Below are 19,957 nucleotides of genomic sequence, written 5' to 3' on the forward strand. Positions count from 1 at the left end.
GGACAAAGCAAAGTGTGTGTTCAGCGTAGGGTAACTAGGAAGCTCGGGACGGGAGGGAAAATAACGAAGCACACTATGAAAAGCAAGAGATGTCTTTGGCTAAAGTAGAGAGAAGAAAGGAAGGGAGAGTAGGAGGGCTGGTCCGTGACATGCCACACACTGGCCTAAGTACATTACTTATTATTATTTATTTGATCTTCACAACAAATCAGTGAATTAGGGTACTGTCATTATTTCCATTTGTAGGCGAGGAAACCGAGGTTCAGTGGTTAAATAAAGTACTTAACATTTCACAGCTAGTAAGCAATGCAACGGGGATTTTTCACTTAGTCTCTCAGACTTTCCTCGTTACCACACTGTCTTAGTTTCGGCAGGAAGAGGAAGGGGACGGAGACCCTGTTTTAACATCTGGAGGAGTTTTGATCATTTTAGAAAAGCTGAAGGGAGCAGAGGGAAAGTCAAAGAAGAGTAATGATACCACTGCTCCCCTTGAGCTGCAAGTCTCTGAGCCTCACGCTCAGAGCACCCCAAGGTAGACGAGCATAGCCTTTGGAGGCAGGTGGCAATGGGATTCTCAGAGTCAGGTCCCCCATCAAAAAGGACTCGAGCTAGATTCTGACCAGTTAGCTGTTGACCCTGGCTCTTAAGACTACCTGTAGGAGGGACGGGAGGAAGGGAAAGCTCTGTTTTGGATTCTTGACTCCATGAAAGCCATTCTTGGAATCGCTACCTCTATAGGCCCCTGCACATCCTCCCTCATCCTGTTTGCCCAGCCTGTCTGCTCATGCTTCAAGACCCAGCCCAAGCCCTCTCTTTGGTCACTCTGGCCTACACCTCTCTCTCTGACAGCCTGAACCTCACTACTTCTCCTTCTTAAAGTGCTCCCCTCCCCATCTAAAGTGCACCACGTCTTATCCCTTCTGTATGTCCCTTGTACCCTGGAGACTGAGGGGCACTGGAGCATCTCTCTGAGCTATCAAGTGTGCTTGTCCCTTTGTCACAATAACCCTGAAAGAAACCTATAATTATCTTTATTTTACAGATGGTGATACTATAGCTCAGAGAAGTAAAAAAACTTGCTCAAGGGCATACAACCAGTAAGTTGCACAGTCAGGATTCAATCCAGGTCTGTCTCACTCCGAAGCCAAAACACCTTCCCATCCCGCGGCTCTGGCCACCCAGCACAGACCGAGCACATGGCAGGGGCCCAAATCACAGCAGACGAGTAGGTGGGTGCAGGCTGGTAACGCAGCAGGATCCCTGGAGCTGGGGCAAACAGGCTGCGAAGCTCCCACTTGAGCTTCTGCAGCCTTGTTGCTGCGACCCTGGGCCTAGTGTTCTCAACTGTAAGTCTCAACTCTGCTACCAAGGGAACCGCCAGCACTGCAGCTCAGGCCTTTTTTTTTTTTTTTAAGGCACTCAGCACATCAGCATAAAGGCCACAGAACTATTGCTCCAGCGTTCCTGTCAATGATTCCAGAAGCATTTGCATGCAGTCTCTTCCACCCCCTCTTCTCTGCAGCTTTACTGTTCTAACCTCACCCAGCAGAGAATTGGGAACATTAATCCTGACCTTATTATTTGCTAATTGCTTGAAGCACACAATTAGCACCTAATTAACATAAAAGTACAGAATTTTAGCACTCAGAAGGGCCCATAAATTATCTAGATCAACCTATTCTCTTTTAGGAGAGGAAAAAAAAATTGGATGTAAGTGATTTGCCCAAGGTCATACAGCAAGTTAGTGATAGACCCAGGACAGAAAGCTAGTTCCAAGTCTCCTGATTTCCAGTCCATGACACTATGTCCCCACTAGCCGGCCCGGCAGCTGTGACAGCCCTCTGCAGATAGAGGCCACACCCTGGTTTGATACACTGTCTCCAGCACAGGTTTAGGTACACGATAGCTCCTGAATAGCAACAGCTCCGTTTACTTGGCGCCCACCACATGCCACATGACATACATTCGTATCTCACTTGATTCTCACAACCACCTTGAAGGAAGATGCTGTTTTACAGATGAGGAAACAGAGGCCTAGGGAATTAGAGCTAGAACACGGTAAGAACTAGGATTTGAACACAAGTCTTTTGAGTCTAAAGAGCTTGTTCTTTCTGTCATGCTTCTCTGCTTCCCCAATCTGCGGCCCTCATTCTGCAGGCCTCTGAGGTCTAATTCCCTTGGTCCTTCTTTTCAATTAAAAGCTAGAGTAGCCAAAGGGGCTCTTTGGAGAAAAAGCTGTTGTCTTTTGCATGCCAACTCTGACATCCATCAGTGGTCCTGCCTTGGAACCCCTCCCATGCCCAGAATCTCCTTGGCATTCCCACCTGATCGTGGTCAATATCGGCATCTCCTGTGATCACAATTCTCTTCTCAATTCGGGTCTCTGAAATCCCACCTTTCACAGTCTGAAAACAAACGGAGGTGATCATATGAGAAAGAAAGAAAGAAAGAAAGGAAAAACCTCAAAACTGCAAAACAATAGAAAGAAATTATTCAGAAAACTATAGTACAAATTTTAATCTGCTGCTGGGTACTGCATAGGACAGCTTTCTCATGCAGCTGTTCGAAATCCTGATTGGACCCACTAAAATAAGCACACCTCTGTTCCCTTGTATTGCTAAAATCTTTAAACAGAAAATCATCATTCTCTATTTATTTCCTTTTTCCTTTTTCTTTCTCCCAAACACCACAGAATTTCAGTGAGTAAACAAAACAGGTGTATCTTTTTGCTCTTTTCATGTATATTTTGATTACTTTCAAGAGAAAAAAAATCAGAATATGGTCAAAAACGTCATGCAGCTTGAAATTAGGCTCTTTATTTTAAAACATTTTCATATTACTAATGTCAAAAGATTCTCAAATAATCCCCTCAGGGTGGGAAGGTTTCCCTACTTGACAGATGAGGAAAACCAAGGCCTAGACGCGTTAAGTAACTGGTTTCTAGTCACCTATGTGTTGACGATGCAGCTTGGTCAGGAATCTAGATCTCCTACTTATAAGAAAATGTATTTTCCTCTAGTGTTACAGCAAACACGGACTGTCCTGATTTTCTGAAAGTAGTTTCAGTTTTAGATACTTTGTCCCTCTTGCTCCTGTAAACAATATTCTAATAATTCCAACATTTCAGCATCCAAACTACCATTCTCATGGCCTTGATCCTGGACATGATCAGGATAAAAATAAAAATTCCTCGTCAGACCTTGAGTTCTGATTTTTGGCTTGGAAAATATGGTTGCTTAATAATAATAACACCTGCCCTTAAATTGACTTTTTAAACTCACCTCCATAGCCAGGTACGGGACTCACTGACCAGAGAGAAAGACCCTTGTGTAAAGAGAACAATCACATGGGACCTCATGGGACCACTCGGTAGGCAGGGATGCTCAAGGTCTCCCTGGGTTATGGGGAAAGAACCAGGGCCTTCCCACCCCGGACACTGGGAATAATTTGGCTCAGTAGGGATGGGGCTGAAACCCCTTTCTTATGGACCAAGGTGCTTCTTGGAGAGAGGCAGCAAGCTGGGCATGCCACTGGACCCCGGAAGGAATTTCTAGCTCTCTATTACCTTGGTAATTTGAGTTGTGGTGGTGCTGCTGGTGGTCTCGGATGTGATGGTCTGAGCTGTCAGCAAGACTCCTGGGTCCAAGTCCCCATTGCTGTCGTCAGTCTACAGAAGGAAACACAACTCGTCATCATGCTTCTCAGGAAGCCCCGTGGGCAAACGGTGCAGGTGCACCCTTGCTCTGCAGCTGTACATTCTAAAGCAAAAACCCGATCCCTTACAATAATCTATTATTTAATAAATTAAATTCCCTGGGAATAAGGCTTGTTTTAGAAAGTTGGACAGGTCCAGTTTCCTCAGCATTGGGTCAGTGACAGGAGTGGATCAGAAAAAGGAGGCAGGAGTGAAGCCACAGGTCAACAAGAGTGACTACACGCATGTATGCAGCATTTTATGTCCACAAATGGCTTTTAAAACATTATCTTTTCTGATGCTTACACAAGCCCTGTGAATATAAATAGCAAAGGCAGAAATGTATTAGCACACCCAGGTAAGACTCAGGCTCAGAGAAAGTGAATGATTTGCCCAAGGACTCAATCCTAATACTCTGCAAATATTCCCTTTGCATAAAAATGGAGCTCTTTATACACCACCCAAAGCAGGAAGGAAAGTTATAAACCCCTGATTGCTAAAGCATGGGTAGGTTCTGAATCATAGGGTAGAACTTTTCAGAAAGAACCAGGAAAGGTCCTTGCTGGGGCTTAAAGGGTCAAGGAATCTTGGGCTATCTGCTTTGAAGCTCAAGTTGGGAGACTGGAGCACAAGAAGTAGAAAATGTCCCTTTAAGGCAAAGTGGGAAGAAATAAAATGTCTCAATGACATTTCTGACAACAAAACTATTATTGAAATGGATCCTCCCTATTATAGGAGGGGTTGAAAAGTATGTAAAATGTCAGGCTACACAACTAATCTATATAGAGAACAAGGCTGGGCTACTTGGTGTTCCTCCGGAGCTCACGGTACTATGAATAAAATAAACATACTATGATCAGGCTAAGAAATGACATTAGCAAAAAGGAAGAGAGGTGGTTGGCAGGGGCCAAACTCAGCCCGACAAACAGTTATCAGCAACTGTCTGGTTAGCAGACTCAGAGCTGCTGATAATCCCCTCACCAAGATGGAAACATGAGACAAGGAGGATGGAGGCTGCCTACAGCAACATATTTTTCAGATAGTGATGACCTAAAATATCTGGTACTGATATTGCACACTACCTCCGAGGGGGATTTAGAGAACTGCAATTATTTCATAAAGGGTCCTGCAGCAAGCAATGTGTTAGGTTACTATCTTTCTCTGCCTCTTTATGTTAGTCACTTGTATGACAGGCAGAGGCCTCCATCCTTTTCATAAGCAGGACCACATTTCATTTAGCCAAACTTTTTAGATACTGGGAGGAGGACAGAAGGAGGAGAAGAGTCCCTGGCTGAGTTCCCTTCCAGGTAGGAATCTGGACAAAACAAAGAGTGGGAACATGATTGTGCCACCTGGGTCTTTCACATGTGCCACCATCATACCAGGTATATTACTGGCTAGTTCACGAACACTTTTCTCAGCCCAGACCCACTTATCTACCTTAGATTCAGACTCAACTAATGTTTACTGCACTCCTACTACATGCCAAGCACATAATGGAACTGTTATCTTAATCACACCTCTCAATATCTAAAGTACATACTATTATTAGACTCACTGTAGAGTCAGGAAAACTGAGGTCCAGAAAGGTTAAAGAATTTGTCAAGGTTCTATGCTAATAAGCGTATGAACTAGGATTCAGGGCAAGAAACTTCTTGCCTGAAGACTGGGTTTGGGTCCCAGCTCAGACAGCAACTACCCGTGGGACCCTGGGCAAGTCATTCTGACTCCTCTGAGCTTTCATTTTCTCATTTATAACAAGCGATCCTGTAATAGTGTTGCTGTGAAGATCAAGAGATTTCAGAAATAAAAATACTTTATGAGTTATTATTAAGAAGTTGTGTGCCAGGAAGGCTAAATCTTTCTGAAGAGCTCCTCCTCTACTAAACCTGAAATTCTGGCTTCCTCTCCTCCCACCCACCCCTTTATTCCTCCTTTTTTGTCTCTGAGGAAAGTGGAACAGGAAGAAGACATTGTTATGATTTCCAACTTACACTCTTACCAATGTTTCTTCAAACTGGTACTGTGGATTTCACAGTTGCTTATAAACTTAAACAGCCCTTTATCCTATGACCCAGCAATTCCACTCTTAGGTGTTTACCCAAGATAAGTGAAAACATATGTCCACAGAAAGGCTTGCATGAATGTTTATAGCAGCTTCATTCATATTTGCCCCAAACTGGAATCAACTCAACTGTCCATCAACAAATAAAAGGATAAACACACTGTGGTATATTTATACAATGGAATACAACTCAACAATAAAAAACAGTGAACTATGGGTTCAAATAACATGGATGAATCTGAAAAACACCTTCAGACCCAAAAGTGTACGACCGTATACTTCCATTTATATGAAGGCCAAGAACAGGCAAAACTAAGCTATGGTGATAGAAAACAGTGCAGTGGCTGCCTAGAGGGGTAGGGATGGACTGGAAAAGGCTATGAAGAAAGTTTCAAGAGTCATGGAAATGGTCTGTATCCTAAGTGTGTCTTGGTTACACAGGTAGGTACATTTGTCAAAACCAATCAAATTGAAGCTTAAAATCTGTGCATGTCACTGCATGTAAATGTGCACTCAAGCACACATACTTGTACACATATGCAAGCAATAAAACCCTAATTCTGGCCCCCCACCTCCTCTCACTATGTCCCAAAGTGTGGGAATTATGGACGGATTAAAAACAGGGTTCTGGGTTAACTTGTCTGGCAAAATAGTAAAAACAGAAGTAGAAATAGTTATAGTAAATAAACAATGACAGCAGACAATAATTATCTGGTGCTTATTACGTGCTAGGCACTTTTTCCTACATATTATTTATACCATATGGCACCGTGCTTTTTCATTTACCAATTTATCACATAGATATTCCCATTAGAAGCTTGTTTAAATAACCATAAGGAATTACCTTAATTGGATGCACTATAATGCACTTAACCTGTTCCCTACTGATGGACATTTAGGCTGTTCCCATGGCAGTGACAATGAATTGAATTAATTTGAAATGCACATTTTGAAATACACATTTTATGTACATTAACTCATTTATCCCTCACAACAACCCTATGAGGTAGAACTATTATTAGCCTCATTTTACAAATGAGGAAACTGAGACACAGAGTGATTCAGTAACTTGACTGCACACTAGTAGGCGATGGAGCAGGTACAAACCCAGAAAATCTAATTTCAAAGCCAACGTTTTTTCCCACTACACTCTACTATCTAGCTAAGTAATGGCTACCATTTCTGAATAGCTACAATGTGCCAGGCAAATATCTTTATCTCAATAACCTTATAAAGGTATTTTTCAGAAGAGAAAGCTAAGGCTCAAAGAGGTTAAGTGACTTGCTGAAGGTCACAAAACTAGCAAGTGTTGGAATTGAGATCCCTCTAACTCCAAAGCCCACGTGCTTTATCTTGTACATCACGCTGCCTCTGTATTTCTCTCCCATGTTATGGTATTTTAAAATTAGTGCTTCTCTTCCCTCTGCTTTACAAGTGCTACACTCACATCGAACATGGGTTTCTGTGGGCAGCGTGGCCCCAACAACATTTTTGTTTTGTTTTGTTTTTGTTTGGGGGGGAGGTAATTAGGCTTATTTATCTACTTATTTATTTATTTATTTAATGGAGGTGCTGGGGATTGAATCCAGGACCTTGTACATGCTAAGCACGCACTCTACCACTGAGCTATACCCTTCCCCACCAACAACTTTTAAAATAATTTATTTTGAACCATTAAAAAAAATTTTTTTATATGCACACACTACAAAATCTTAAAACTTCAAAATGGAGATCAGTGAAATGTCAGTCTCCCTCCTACTCCTGACCACATCCAGCAGTCCCAGGCCTCTTCACCCCAGGCTACCATGGGCAGTTTTTTGGTTTTTGGTTTTTTGAGTACCCATTCAGAGATCGTATATTCACATATAAGCCTATTCATACACAGCTGTACATACATCCCTTTTCCCTCCCATAAAAAGCAGCATATTATTTATAACATGTTGCACTACAATTTTTTCATTTACTAATTTGTCATATAGATTATTTCCCATCAGAAGCTTTTTCAAATAGCTGTACAGAATTATCTTAATTCGATGTACCATAATTTACAAACCTGTTCCCTACTGATAGCTAGTTAGGTTGTTTCCATGGTAGTGACAATGTAAAGGGTTCCCTCTCATAGGCAAGTACTTCTTTCTCACATCCCCTGGCTCAGAGTGTGCACAATCTTAAAGGAATGGCCTCTGATTTCCTCTGCAGTCCCCTCCACTGCCAAGTCCTGTTCATCCATCTCTGTCTCTCCTGACACAGCTCTTTCTTCTCGCTTCCTCCAGCTACACTTCAGTTCTTTACAAGCATCTCCCCAGACCTGCCATAGCCGAACTCCTGTCTCCAGGCAGCCCCTCCTTTAACAGGTTCAGCACACAGCATTAGGAACCATCTTCCAAACCACTGCTTTGATTATGCCACTTTATCACCACTGCCAGAAAACCTGACGCAACCTCCCATTATTTATCAAACTGATTCCACATTCCAGGTCACAAGACAGGGAAGGGGGAAGCACAACAACGTTAACTGAGTGTCTGTGAATGTGCCAAGTGCTTTACAGACATCATTTCACTTCATTCTCCCCCAAACCTTGCAATGGTTGTTAATATTATCCCCTTTCACAACCGAGGAAACAGAGGCTTAGAGAGATGAGTGATTTGTTTAAAGTTATCCAGTGAGTACATGGTTGAGCTAGGATACAAATTCTACTTGTCTAATTGCAAAGTACATGCTTTTAATTGGCAAGCTACACTGTTTCCTAAAGGTGGATCTCATCATCCAGTTTATGGTGATGTGAGGATTAACGAAAAGGATTTATGTGAGATCACCCAGCCAGAGCCTCACAGGGCTGCCTCTTCCCCATCATGCAGGCTTCAGCTGAAATGTCACCTCCTCAGAGAGGATTTTCCTGACTATTCTAGCCCCAAAATAGCAACCTTGCATGTTATCCCATATTGTCTAACTCTTGATCCTACTTTAGTTTCTTTACAGCTCTCATCACTGTCTGAAATTAATACATTTGCTTATGTGTTTATTGCCTGTCTCTCCTGACCAGAGTGTCAGTTCCAGAGGGTGGGGCCTGTGTCCACCTTGTGCACTGCTTTGGCCTAAAATATAAATGCTCAACAAATATTTGTTGTAGGAATGAATTTACAGCTCAGTTCCTAGAAGAAAAAGTTTTTCCCAGTTTTGGCTTCTGTGAAAGAAAAGAAAAGAAAAGAAAAACAATTCACCATAAGCAACCCTAGCTCATTCAAATTATTAACAATGAAGGAGAAATTTTACTAAGCGTAGGAAGTAAACAAAAATTTTAAGTACCAAATTCTTGTGTGATTTTGAATTTAATTGTAATAAATTGACTTTATTATAGCTGTTACTTATGCTTTCAGGCATGGTACTCAAGTCAATTCCACACAGTTCTGTATTTTATATAAATAAGCTTCGTAACAAAATCATGAGGTAAATAGTAAACATCATGCGGGGCAGAGGTGGGAGGCGGGGCAGCGGAGGTGGGAGGTGGGGCGGGGCGGAGGTGGGAGGCGGGGCAGATGAGGTGGGAGGCGGGGCGGGGCATAAAGGCTCAGAGATGTTCAATCACATGTTTATGTTAGTAAATGTTGGAACTGGAATTTGAACTCAGGTTTGTTTGACCCAAAGCCCATGTTCTCAACCATCACACTAGACTGCCCTCCCTAACTGAATTGGGTGGATATAAGCAATCAGATCCAGGACAACTTTGCTTTCAATAAAGTATTTTGGGATCCTTAGATCAGTAATCTCTTCCGAAAAGAACTGCCCCAGAAAAGCCTAGCATTATTTGCAGCAAATGATCAGAAGCCCTGTGAAGAAAGGTTATTTATCATGTTTACTTGAGTCTTTGGTTCTGAAACATCAAACCATGTCCTACCTGGGCGGCCTCATAAGTGATGGTCTTGGTCTCAGTGTGGACAATAGGGACATCTTTGGTTGGGATTTCACTTTTCACAGCATTGGCAGTGTCTGTGATGGTGACGGTCTGAGTCTTCACCAGGGGAGGCTGTGAAGCAGTAAAGAAATAGAGTTACTGGAGTCTTCAGAAGGCTGTGGAGAACTAATATTCTGACATTGATCTGATCAAAGTAATAGCTCTAATCAAGCAAAGGGCTAGCTCAATCTCTGCCCAAGACACTATTCCAAAGTAGCCCTGACAAGATGTCAAATCATGAGGGATATTAAAGAACAGCATTACTGTAATCACTTTCATATGTTTAATGGAAAGCTATAATATCAGACAGTTATGATTAGTGATACAAAATGCTTCAGACTGACCTTCAGAATTTGAATATAAAACTATTTGCCAAATGGCAGTCACTTTTGTTTGTCCTTGTGACTGTACCATTAAAATTAAGAAAATCAGCTACATTTCCTCCACTAAGTACAAATGGTACATGAAATAGCAGTGGCATTGGAACGCATTACCCTGGAATTCATTAACTTCTTTCAAATCAATGTCAGACATTCACTTTGGAGTTACTGAAAAGAAACAGTATTTGGAAAACTGGAAAGAAAATAATCAGTTCCACCACCACCTGGTGATTAATTTCAGAATTTCAGAAGAATGAACATCAGTGAAATATCAAAGGGTTCTTGTCTATCAGCTCACCTTCCCCAAGACTATAAATCACCCTAAAATAACCGTTTGATCATGACAAAGTTAAGCAGTCATCCACCTTAGCATAGGAGATTAGTGCCTATGATCATGGAAGCTCCCGTGAGTGGGGTCAGTGGGAGTGGTGGGCTGTACTGTGTGGCTGCAATACATAATTATTTGGGGCCTGAATTCTCATTTGAAAAATCAGTTACTCCTTTTAATTAAGAGTATTTGAATTTTTTGAGCAGAGTCTCAGAACACTTAAGGCTCCTCATCATATCATAAAAGTCTCAGAAATTCACTTCTTTACACAGCCCGTACTCGAGCAAGGAAAAGAGGAACATGCTTACGCCAGCTTCATAAAAATGAACAGCTGGGGTTTACCCACAAGAGTTTTGTAAGGTCATCAAGGGAGAAAGCATTTCTAGCCACAGTGTTAATGCCTCTGAATAAATTTCTCTGTAGTAATCAAGGGCTTCAATTTTATTCTGTGATTTTGAAAAAAGCCAGGAGGCTACTACCCTCACCACCACCACCACCACCACCTCCTCCACAGAAAGGATTCTGGCCCTCTCCCAAAGTGAGTCATTAGATTTGCATCATCAAGTCAGTTACTACCTGGAAACTTCGAATGAGGGTGGGGAACTGGTTACCCACACGAGAGTCAAGAAATGATCCATTTTGCTTTCCAAGTGGCTCTCCTGGTGTAATGTGTTCTTCACTACTCTCTGCCTTTTTTCCACCAAGTTGCAGCTGAGAGGAAGCTGGTGACACTGGGAACTTTAAGGCACTGGCCTGTTCCTCCACTCCTATACATTCCTCACTTGGGCCTCTTGGCATTTCCTGAATATCAACATAGCCAGCTGCCCCCTGCTCCTTCTCTTCTGTCTCCTTGCTGCTTATGGAGAGGGAGCCAAAGTCAAAGTTTTGTGGAGACTTCGACGGGGTGGTCACTTGGCTCTCACTAGGAATTACTGAGTGCTCGGGGCCCTCCCATTCAGGGTCAGGGTTGGTAGGTGGCCCCTTTGTCATGGCAGCCACCTCCTCTGTGCGAATGCCATTTATACTCTACAAATGAAGGAACACATAAAAAAGCAAGAAGATTAGGAATACTTGGGGAAAACAGTGAACTCTGAGCACCAACAGTGATTTTTAAGAGGCTTCAAAAAATATTAATACTAATATAAAACAAGGATCTTAGCTCCTGGGGTGATCAAAAGGAAGAACTGCTGTTCACTACACATATCAGCAGCTTCAGCAATTCCAGCCTCATTTTGGTCATATTTCTAAAACATTGCTAACCTTGAGAAATAATTTTGATGTGCCTTGCATAGTACCAAGCATTTCTTATTATTATGGTCTTCCCTGCATAACACATATTCTTCACACTGAAAGGAATTACTATTCCTAAACACCTAACTCATTACTATGCACTGGACACAGTGCAATTTATGAGTCAAACAAAACATACGCTTGAGGAGTCTGATCAGATTGAAAAATGTTCCATGTATCTCCAAGCCACATGTATCAGCGTACTAGCCCCTATGGAGAAACTAAAATTCAGACTTTGGTTGGCAGGGATATGGAAGTTGAATATACCCAGCACAGATTAATCCAATCATTGTCATGGATTAATTATAGTATCTAAAACATTAAAACATTTCTTTTTAAACAGAATAAATATGACTTAGCAGCTGAGAAGTATTTTTTCACAGATGAATGACATAACATCTCCAATCCCTAAGAGAAATAAATCCTGGAAACACAATGAGATCCCTCCTGGGCTAAGTGCCTGACACCACAGGAAAAAGATCTAAAATAAAGTACTTCCAAGAGAACATGGATGGGAAGATAACACCACAAGAGATGGACCTGCTCCTAAAGTTTAAAGAAAGGTTCTGTAAGTGGAAAAAGAGAAGGAATTCACACTAGTAGGAAAAGAATATGAGCCATTTGAGGAATGAACAATACAGCAGAACCCAAACGTCAAGAAAAGTAATGCCTGCATTTGCTCACCAGAGAGCTGTAAATAAGCCACTTGATCCTGAAATTTTGGTCAGATCAGTTTACCATATTACATACCACATAGGAACTTAACAGAAGAGGACTCTTTTAAAAAGGTGTTCCTGGAGTAAATGACACATGCTTGGAACAGCTTACACATTTTAGTACTCAAATCACATTATATGTATTATATATATTTTTAAAAAAATCACTGCTGCTCCTTAAGTTGTAAACCAGCCTACATTGTGATAAATATAAACCAGTGGTCAACTGAGGCAAGAAAAGATGCACTGCACTCAAGAACTTCAGACCAACTTTACCTCTAAGCTACCTTGAAACAGTCAACTCAAGAGCATCTCCCAGTGGTAAAGCTGAATTCAGATTAGGCAGGTCTTTCACTGACTGATCATAAATATTACTTAGGACACATAAAATGGAACTGAGAGATGACAACAGAAACTGTCTCTGCCTGCAGATGTATCAGAGATAACATGAAATATTCTCACTAAGGGTATATAGATTACCTCATATTTAAAATGAGAATAATACTTGGTTTGGCTCACAGGGTCCCAAGGATCAAATATAATAATATATATGAAAGCACTTTGTAAATTCTCAATTACCATATAGATTCACTTAATTCAATCAACAGTATCTGAGCACCTCTAATAAGCTAGGGCCTGGGGGACACAAGAATGAGTTTGTTGTTATATTATTAACATGCTGTACTACTTTCTAGGGCACTTATCTCACCACTTCTTTTGAGTCAGACAAGCTGTTATGGAGCTGCCCAGAAATAGATCAGCTGGTAATAAACAAACAGGCTTTCTCAAATTGCTATATGCTAGCTCGAGTGCTGTGAATAGCATATCCAAACCCACTCATGTGGAGACAAACTTCGGGGCTTCTCCATAAAATTTTGTCACAACTGAGAAGGCTGATTAATAAACAACCAGGAAAATACCTAAGATAATCAAGTAAGAGTCAGTTTTTTGCCAGTCTGCTCAAGTGATAAGCAGTGGTCTGTCATCAAGAAGCCATTTGTGATTAAACATTGCTTAGGCCACCTGGCCCAAGGTTGCCTACTGCTGAGTAAAGACAGATCAGTCAATTTTTTCAAAGCATAAACGAAGGAGACGAAGGGTAAAAGCTGTAGCCACAGTAGTATCAATTCAACAAGTATTTATTGATCACCTAATATGTATTAGTCATTGGAAATAAAAGGAAAACTGATGACAGTTGGCTTGGATTACCACTCACAGCACTCTCACATATGGTCAAATCAACCGCTCCAGTTGGCTCTGTTGACCAGAACTCTTGTCCAGACAACACAGCCAACTACTTACTGGACAATCTCCCAGGCATATGGAAGGCAATATGCCCCAAACTCCACTCTATTCCACTTTAATATCTCCCTCATCTATCTGCTTTTTGCTATTCCCACACTTTTACCTTCATTCAGACTCTTACAGTGCCTCACCAAGCTTACTACTAGTGCCCTAAACAATTTTTCTTCTTTTCTTTCCTCCTTCCTTCTTTCTCATCTCGAACCTTCCTCGAATGCATCCTCTATTCTGCTCCTAAAATGTTTATTTCTCAAATGAAATATTAAAAATTCCATTTTACAGCTTAAAACCCTTCAGTGGTTCTTCACTGTCTTCTGGCTAAAGTTCAGATCCTTTACCAAAACTAGAAAATACTTTAAAATATGACTCTTACCTCTCTCCTCAGCTTCCCTCCTGCTACACCTCCACACATCTCTCTCTCCACTAATTCAAAACTATCTGCAGTTCCTAGAACACTGCGTGCTTTCTTTTGCCTCCGTGCGTTTGTCAGTATCGTCAGTATTGTTCCTTCTGCCTGCACGTCCATGCTCAGCTAGCGTCAGTTCTTCAGGAAGTTTCTCCCTGGCTGCCTAAAGTATGTTTAGAGACCATGCCTCTTTTATTCCCATTGTGCCCTATCATTGTTGGTTTAGTCATCTGTCTTTTCCATTAGACTACAAACTCCTTGGAGGATAAGGACTTACTGTGTTACTTAGCCTCTGTATCTCTCTTGCACAGTTTTTTGGCACATAATAGATGTTCACTAAAAACTTGTTGAAAGTATACTAAATAAATCTAAGAGCCCTGAGAACTGCTTTGCCTTGAGCTATTCAAAAACTGAAAGGCTTGTTTAGAACATAAAAAGTAGCCCACGTGACCAGACCCACTGTCTAGTCCACCATTCTGTCTCCTACTCCAGTAAAATAAGAGAAAAACTAACATTATTGCATGTTCACCATGCGAAAGTCACTTTTTGTTTTCTCATTTAATTTTTCACCACCTCACTGTGAGGTAGTCACTATCTATTTTATAGATGAAGAAAACAAACAGGGTAAGCAACTCAAAGATAGTAAGTGATGGAGCTAGGGTTTAAGCTCAAGTCAGTCTCTGATTCTAAAGCCACTTCTTCCCATGGCAACAGAAAATGTATCAAGTAGGGCCAAAGGACGTGTCCTATTATGTTCAAAAGAATATACAGTAAACCTGACTATACTTTTGGGAAGTACAAAGATTGTCCAAAGTCCTCTTAGCAGAGTCTGATTTTAGGGGCTGACACTATATTTTGAAATATAAGGAGAAGGCTGGAAAGCTAGGAGAAAAGACTGAGGCAAAAAGAAGATACAAAATCCCCATGACATAAGACACCCACAATTTGGCATATAGCATGAGTGAGGAATTCTAACTGACAGTGCTGTGCCTTTGGCTGTGAATATCAGCAAGGGCCACTGGATTATATAAGATTCTGCACAACTGCATATAACAAACAAATTGGCCTGGAAACTTTAAAGGGATCTTCTCAAGGATATGAATAAATATATAACTGCATCTGAACCATCCACAGTGACACACCAAATTGAGACTGAATGTGTGGCTTGTCTGGCCTGATGGGGGAATCTGTAAGAAGGATGCTGCGACAGAAAGACCAGCTGCCTGTGTAAAGTACTGCAAGGCTGTCTAGTTGGTTTCAAGAATATGAGAAGAATGTCAGACCAATATTTAATTGAGCAGGGACATTGCTTGATTGAAAATTCTCAATTTTACTTAAAACATCAATGGCTCCTACTAAGTATGATAGTTCAGTATTTTCTTTGTTTGGGGGAAAAAACAAGGGATTTTTTTTCCCTAAAGGCTTCCTCTTGAAAATGATTTATTCAAAGGGATTATGTCACAGGATCATCAAACCCTGAGGATCTATGTGCCTTTGTGAGTTATAAATAACCTCTCCCTTGACGTAGGGATTACAGATATCATTAAGAGGAGAATATGGGTGTTTTATAGGTATTCTGCTGCTATTCCATTAAATGTAATCCAGTCTTTCTCCTTTTAGGTTATTTTTGAAGGAAGAGATTTATACACTTGAAGTGACTGCTGCAAAAACCACAGTTATGCTGACAAGACTCTCTTATCCTGTAAGTATCACAGTGAAAATAAATCCTGAAAATCTTCCTAAAATTTTGCTATATAAGCAATAGCCATGTAAGTTTCTCCTGGAGGGTCTATGCGGTAATTTTCCCCACACACACTTGGTCACTTGTTCCTTGCTTAGTGAAGGCCAATTTTACCTTCAAATGGCAACAGGAAACAATTCCTTTCTATGTTAAAAGGAAGAAAAAGACCTGCTCTTGTCCCAATTTATCTTTCTATATATTAAAACCCTGGCTAGGCAGTTAAGGACCAAGTGAAGAACAGTGACTTCTTCACAGCCAACCTTGCCATGTGATTTCAGGGACCACAATTAGATTGTTGGAATGGGGGAAGAAGGCAGAAAAGGTAACTTCAAAGACTAAATCCCCCCCTTGATAATACGCTATGTTTTACTTCTTACGCATTTAAAAATTATATTTTCCAATGTATGTAATTATACAACATGAAAAAGACCTCAAAGTATACTAACATATCAGTAGGGGTAGAACTGCAAGTACTTTAACTTCTTTGTGTTTTTCTGTATTTCCTAATCTTTCTAAAATGAAGAGGCATCACTTTCATAATCAAAAATTGTTATTAAATGATTTTATTATGCAAGCTTTTGTACTGGTTTCATAATGAAATGATCCATAAAACCTGAAGTCTGGTAAACAATTTACGAAGTGCTTATAAATTCTTAATATCCTCCAAGCCTTTAAGAACAGTTAAAAAATAAACCTTAATAGTTTTCTAAATGAAAAAGTACTTAGTGAAAAGAATGATAAGAAACATCAATAACTAGTAAATAGTATGAAAATTCTCTTTTATAAGGAGACTATAACATAAAACTATAGTAATTTAGCGAGTGGATTTTGAAAGTCAGAGTCAATTATAACGGACAATATTTTTGAGTGGAAAAGTAACAGTTCAAATTTAAGGTGTAGCTTCATTATATTTTGTTTAATATTTTCTGATTTAGAGATGGCAGGAATATTCTCAGGAATGTGAATAAAAATATGGTTGTATCTGTGAATTAAGCCACAGATTTTCTGTGAATTTCTTATTAGGTATCTGTCTCTGAAACAGTGAAGACACTCAAGGAAAATAGTCACTCTCTTGCCAAAGTCATGATAGCAACTGGGAATATAAGATACTAAAGCATCCCAAAACTTGATTTGAACATTGACTCTAGATTATAGATACAGACTACAGATAAACACTATCATACTTCACATCAAAATGATTTATATTTCCTGTGTGTGTGGCCTGTTCTGTTCTGTTTTGTTTTGGCTGAGTGCCCTGCACCTCAGGCTGAGATCCTCTTTTACTGAAATCAAGTATAAGACAAGAGAATGAATCGGCCAAATTCAATAAACAGTTGCTTAACTGCCACCTCAGAAGAGAATCCTCTTTTATGCGATTTTGGGATAAATAAAAGAAAGAAGTGATACAATTTTCAGGGTACTCATATTTAGCTGAATGAAGATATTGACAATGATATGTACAGATGGCAGTTAAGTATGTTTGCACAATAAACTCAGGGTTATGTGGTGGTTAGGGCAATGGTGGAACTTTGGGGGGAAGGCAAACTTTTATCAGAGCTGGTCTGTAAGCTTAATTACAGTGTCTTGTTATTTTTTGTGCATTCTCAGGTATTATAATGTTACATTAAGTCCTGAAATAAGCCAGTCAGCAATATTATTGAGTCCACCATTAGCAGAATTAGACAGTTGACAGAACAATTTTAAAGGAAAGAAGAAAATAAAGTCACATCAGTTATAAAGCTAACTTCTAGTAAGAACCTTGAAATCAATATATGTTTAATATTAGGTCTTTAGAAAAATGCTTTTCCTTCATATTCTACTCAGTGTTATCAAAGATCTATTTTTTCAATACCTGTAAAAATTTTACCTTCATATATATAAGCATGTTCAAATAGACATTATAGACAAATTATTAAATACGAGTTTTTTTAATTGCTGAAATTATATAAGACAAATTTTAAGAGAGAGGCCATTAACATTCTAAGGCAACATTTTATCAAATTGACTAAATTGAGAAGCAGGAAACACAAATGATGATTGCAAGAGAATTTTCATAGTCTGGCCAGACCAAAATATAAATTCCCTCACTAAACTGCATAAATATCCTGTCCTAAACCACTCTACATAACACCATCTTAAATAGTCTCACACATTCTTCCAAATCAGCAAGTTTCACTTTTGCAAAAATATACTTAGAGGTTCAAGTACAGAATATCAAAAATATTTTCTTTGATGAAGAACAAATAATTATTAGAGTTACAAAATGTCTTTTGGTTTGATACGGTGTCTTTGGTTTGCTTCTGGACACTAATCTAATTTTCCCTTGACCTGAGGTTTGATTTAATTAATGGGAATGTGAACTATTTGATCTATCTAAATATCCCCAATAAATACATAAAGGAAACAACTATTTTCTTAAAAAAAAAATCAATTCTTGTTATTGAATGATTTTAAAACCAGGAACCAGATTATCCAAGGCCAAACAAACAAAAACCTTGAGACCCTTTGTCTCAACAATTATAGGCAAGGCCTCTTTTCTTATTCCCATCTTCTGGTTGCTACTGACTGAGGGAGATCCTATTTCAGATTCTGGGATGTTCTGCAAAACTCAACCTGGGGGATTTAAGGCAAGTTAAGGGCAGTCCAGTGTTAGTACATTAACTCATTAGTGGCTTCAGGATCTTAGAGAAACATTTTTTAATACCTGGTTTTATAAATAATGAGGGTCTCACAAATTCCAACTTTCTCCTTAATTCACTTTCTGTAACTTTCACTACATTTTCACCTGGGGACTAAGTGACCTAGGATACAGCTGGGGCGTAACAGAATGTCACTGGACTGAAATGTCCAAGACTTGGGTTGCAGCTCCAGTTCTTTCACTTAAAAACTGCTTGACTGGGGGCATGTCCTTGAACCTCTCTGAGACTCAGTTTTATCACATAAAAAGCAAGAACACCACTACCTACCTGATATGGCTATTGTGAGGGTTAATTGTGTAGAGCATTCAAAATGAAGTGCTAGGCAAACACTAGATATTATTTGACTTTGTACTATATTTCTTAAAATATTACTTTTTGCAAAGAAACAGGAACTTACATGTAAGTATTTGTCAAGTATCCAAGTGGGCCAACCCTATGGATTTAACTAAGTCTGGTCTCCCTTTCAGCTTAGCAAGTTCTGAGCCAGATTCTCACTATATTTTAGAGAACATCATCAGGCAGAACTTAGAAGAAAGAAACTGTGATAGAAGATAAGAACCAAAACTGATACACTCTGAGGATATTTAAATATTCCTGAGCCATGTTCCACATGAAGAACACTGGATAGGACATCTTTAATAGTTCTGAGAACATTTTTGATTGGTCACAAAATTTACAACCATTTTAAAACTTTACAGATTATTGTTGTTTCTAAGCCCAAAGCATATCTTTCTATGCTACTACCCACAGATTTTGCTTCCAGAAATTACTAAATTTTCCATAACAGAGAGTCTGAGATTTAGCATAGTATCTTTGCAGTCATTTTACCCAGTGGAACCCTAAACCCACCATATCTATTAAACTACCGTTGGTTCTCACATTCTTTTCATTCTATTTTGCCACTCAATCAAGTCAACTGAGTTAGGACTGGCCTTGGAAATACTGCTTAATGATATGATCAACTCTGTAATGTCAACATCATCTTTGCAATGAGTTTGTGGCCTGTTGAAATGCAAATATCCCAGAGAAAGTTAATAACTTTTACCAGTGTTTGTCTACGTCAGAAAAAGGGGATTCATTAGGCTTTTTAATAAGTTTAAATAATTTTTAAAAATTAGTTTTGATAAGAAAAAGGGAGTGAGCAGGAGGTGGCAGTGGGATTGAGGGAGAGGGGTATGCACAGACACACATACACCCACAGAGCACATTACCCTTGCTTTGCAAACCCAGTAAGAAATGCTTTGCACTGCAAATGCCCACAGAACCAGCAGGAATCGAGGTTATCTTGCTAAGCACAGAAGGAAGATACCCAGCAGAAGAATCCAGCTCCTGGTTCTTAACTAAAGTAAACAATAAATATCACAGTCACTTAAATTATCAACGA

General features: G+C 39.8%; 1 protein-coding gene across 24 annotated transcripts in view; it reads right to left on the reverse strand.

The window, feature by feature from the left end:
* The window catches only part of EPB41 (erythrocyte membrane protein band 4.1), a 169,176-nt gene that overhangs the window by 3,969 nt on the left and 145,250 nt on the right, over positions 1-19,957 (reverse strand). For 13 of the 24 annotated variants that reach the window (XM_045511364.2, XM_045511359.2, XM_074377013.1 and 10 more), the window contains 4 exons: positions 10,996-11,445; positions 9,655-9,783; positions 3,566-3,667; positions 2,325-2,405 (listed from right to left, as the gene is read on the reverse strand). In XM_045511364.2, the coding sequence (XP_045367320.1) occupies positions 2,325-2,405; positions 3,566-3,667; positions 9,655-9,783; positions 10,996-11,445 (762 nt within the window). The remainder of the gene's footprint in view (positions 1-2,324; positions 2,406-3,565; positions 3,668-9,654; positions 9,784-10,995; positions 11,446-19,957) is intronic. The other 11 variants (XM_010947946.3, XM_074377020.1, XM_045511366.2 and 8 more) reach the window with 2 other exon arrangements.

The sequence above is a fragment of the Camelus bactrianus genome, chromosome 13 (genome assembly GCF_048773025.1).
Source record: "Camelus bactrianus isolate YW-2024 breed Bactrian camel chromosome 13, ASM4877302v1, whole genome shotgun sequence".
NCBI lineage: Eukaryota > Metazoa > Chordata > Mammalia > Artiodactyla > Camelidae > Camelus > Camelus bactrianus.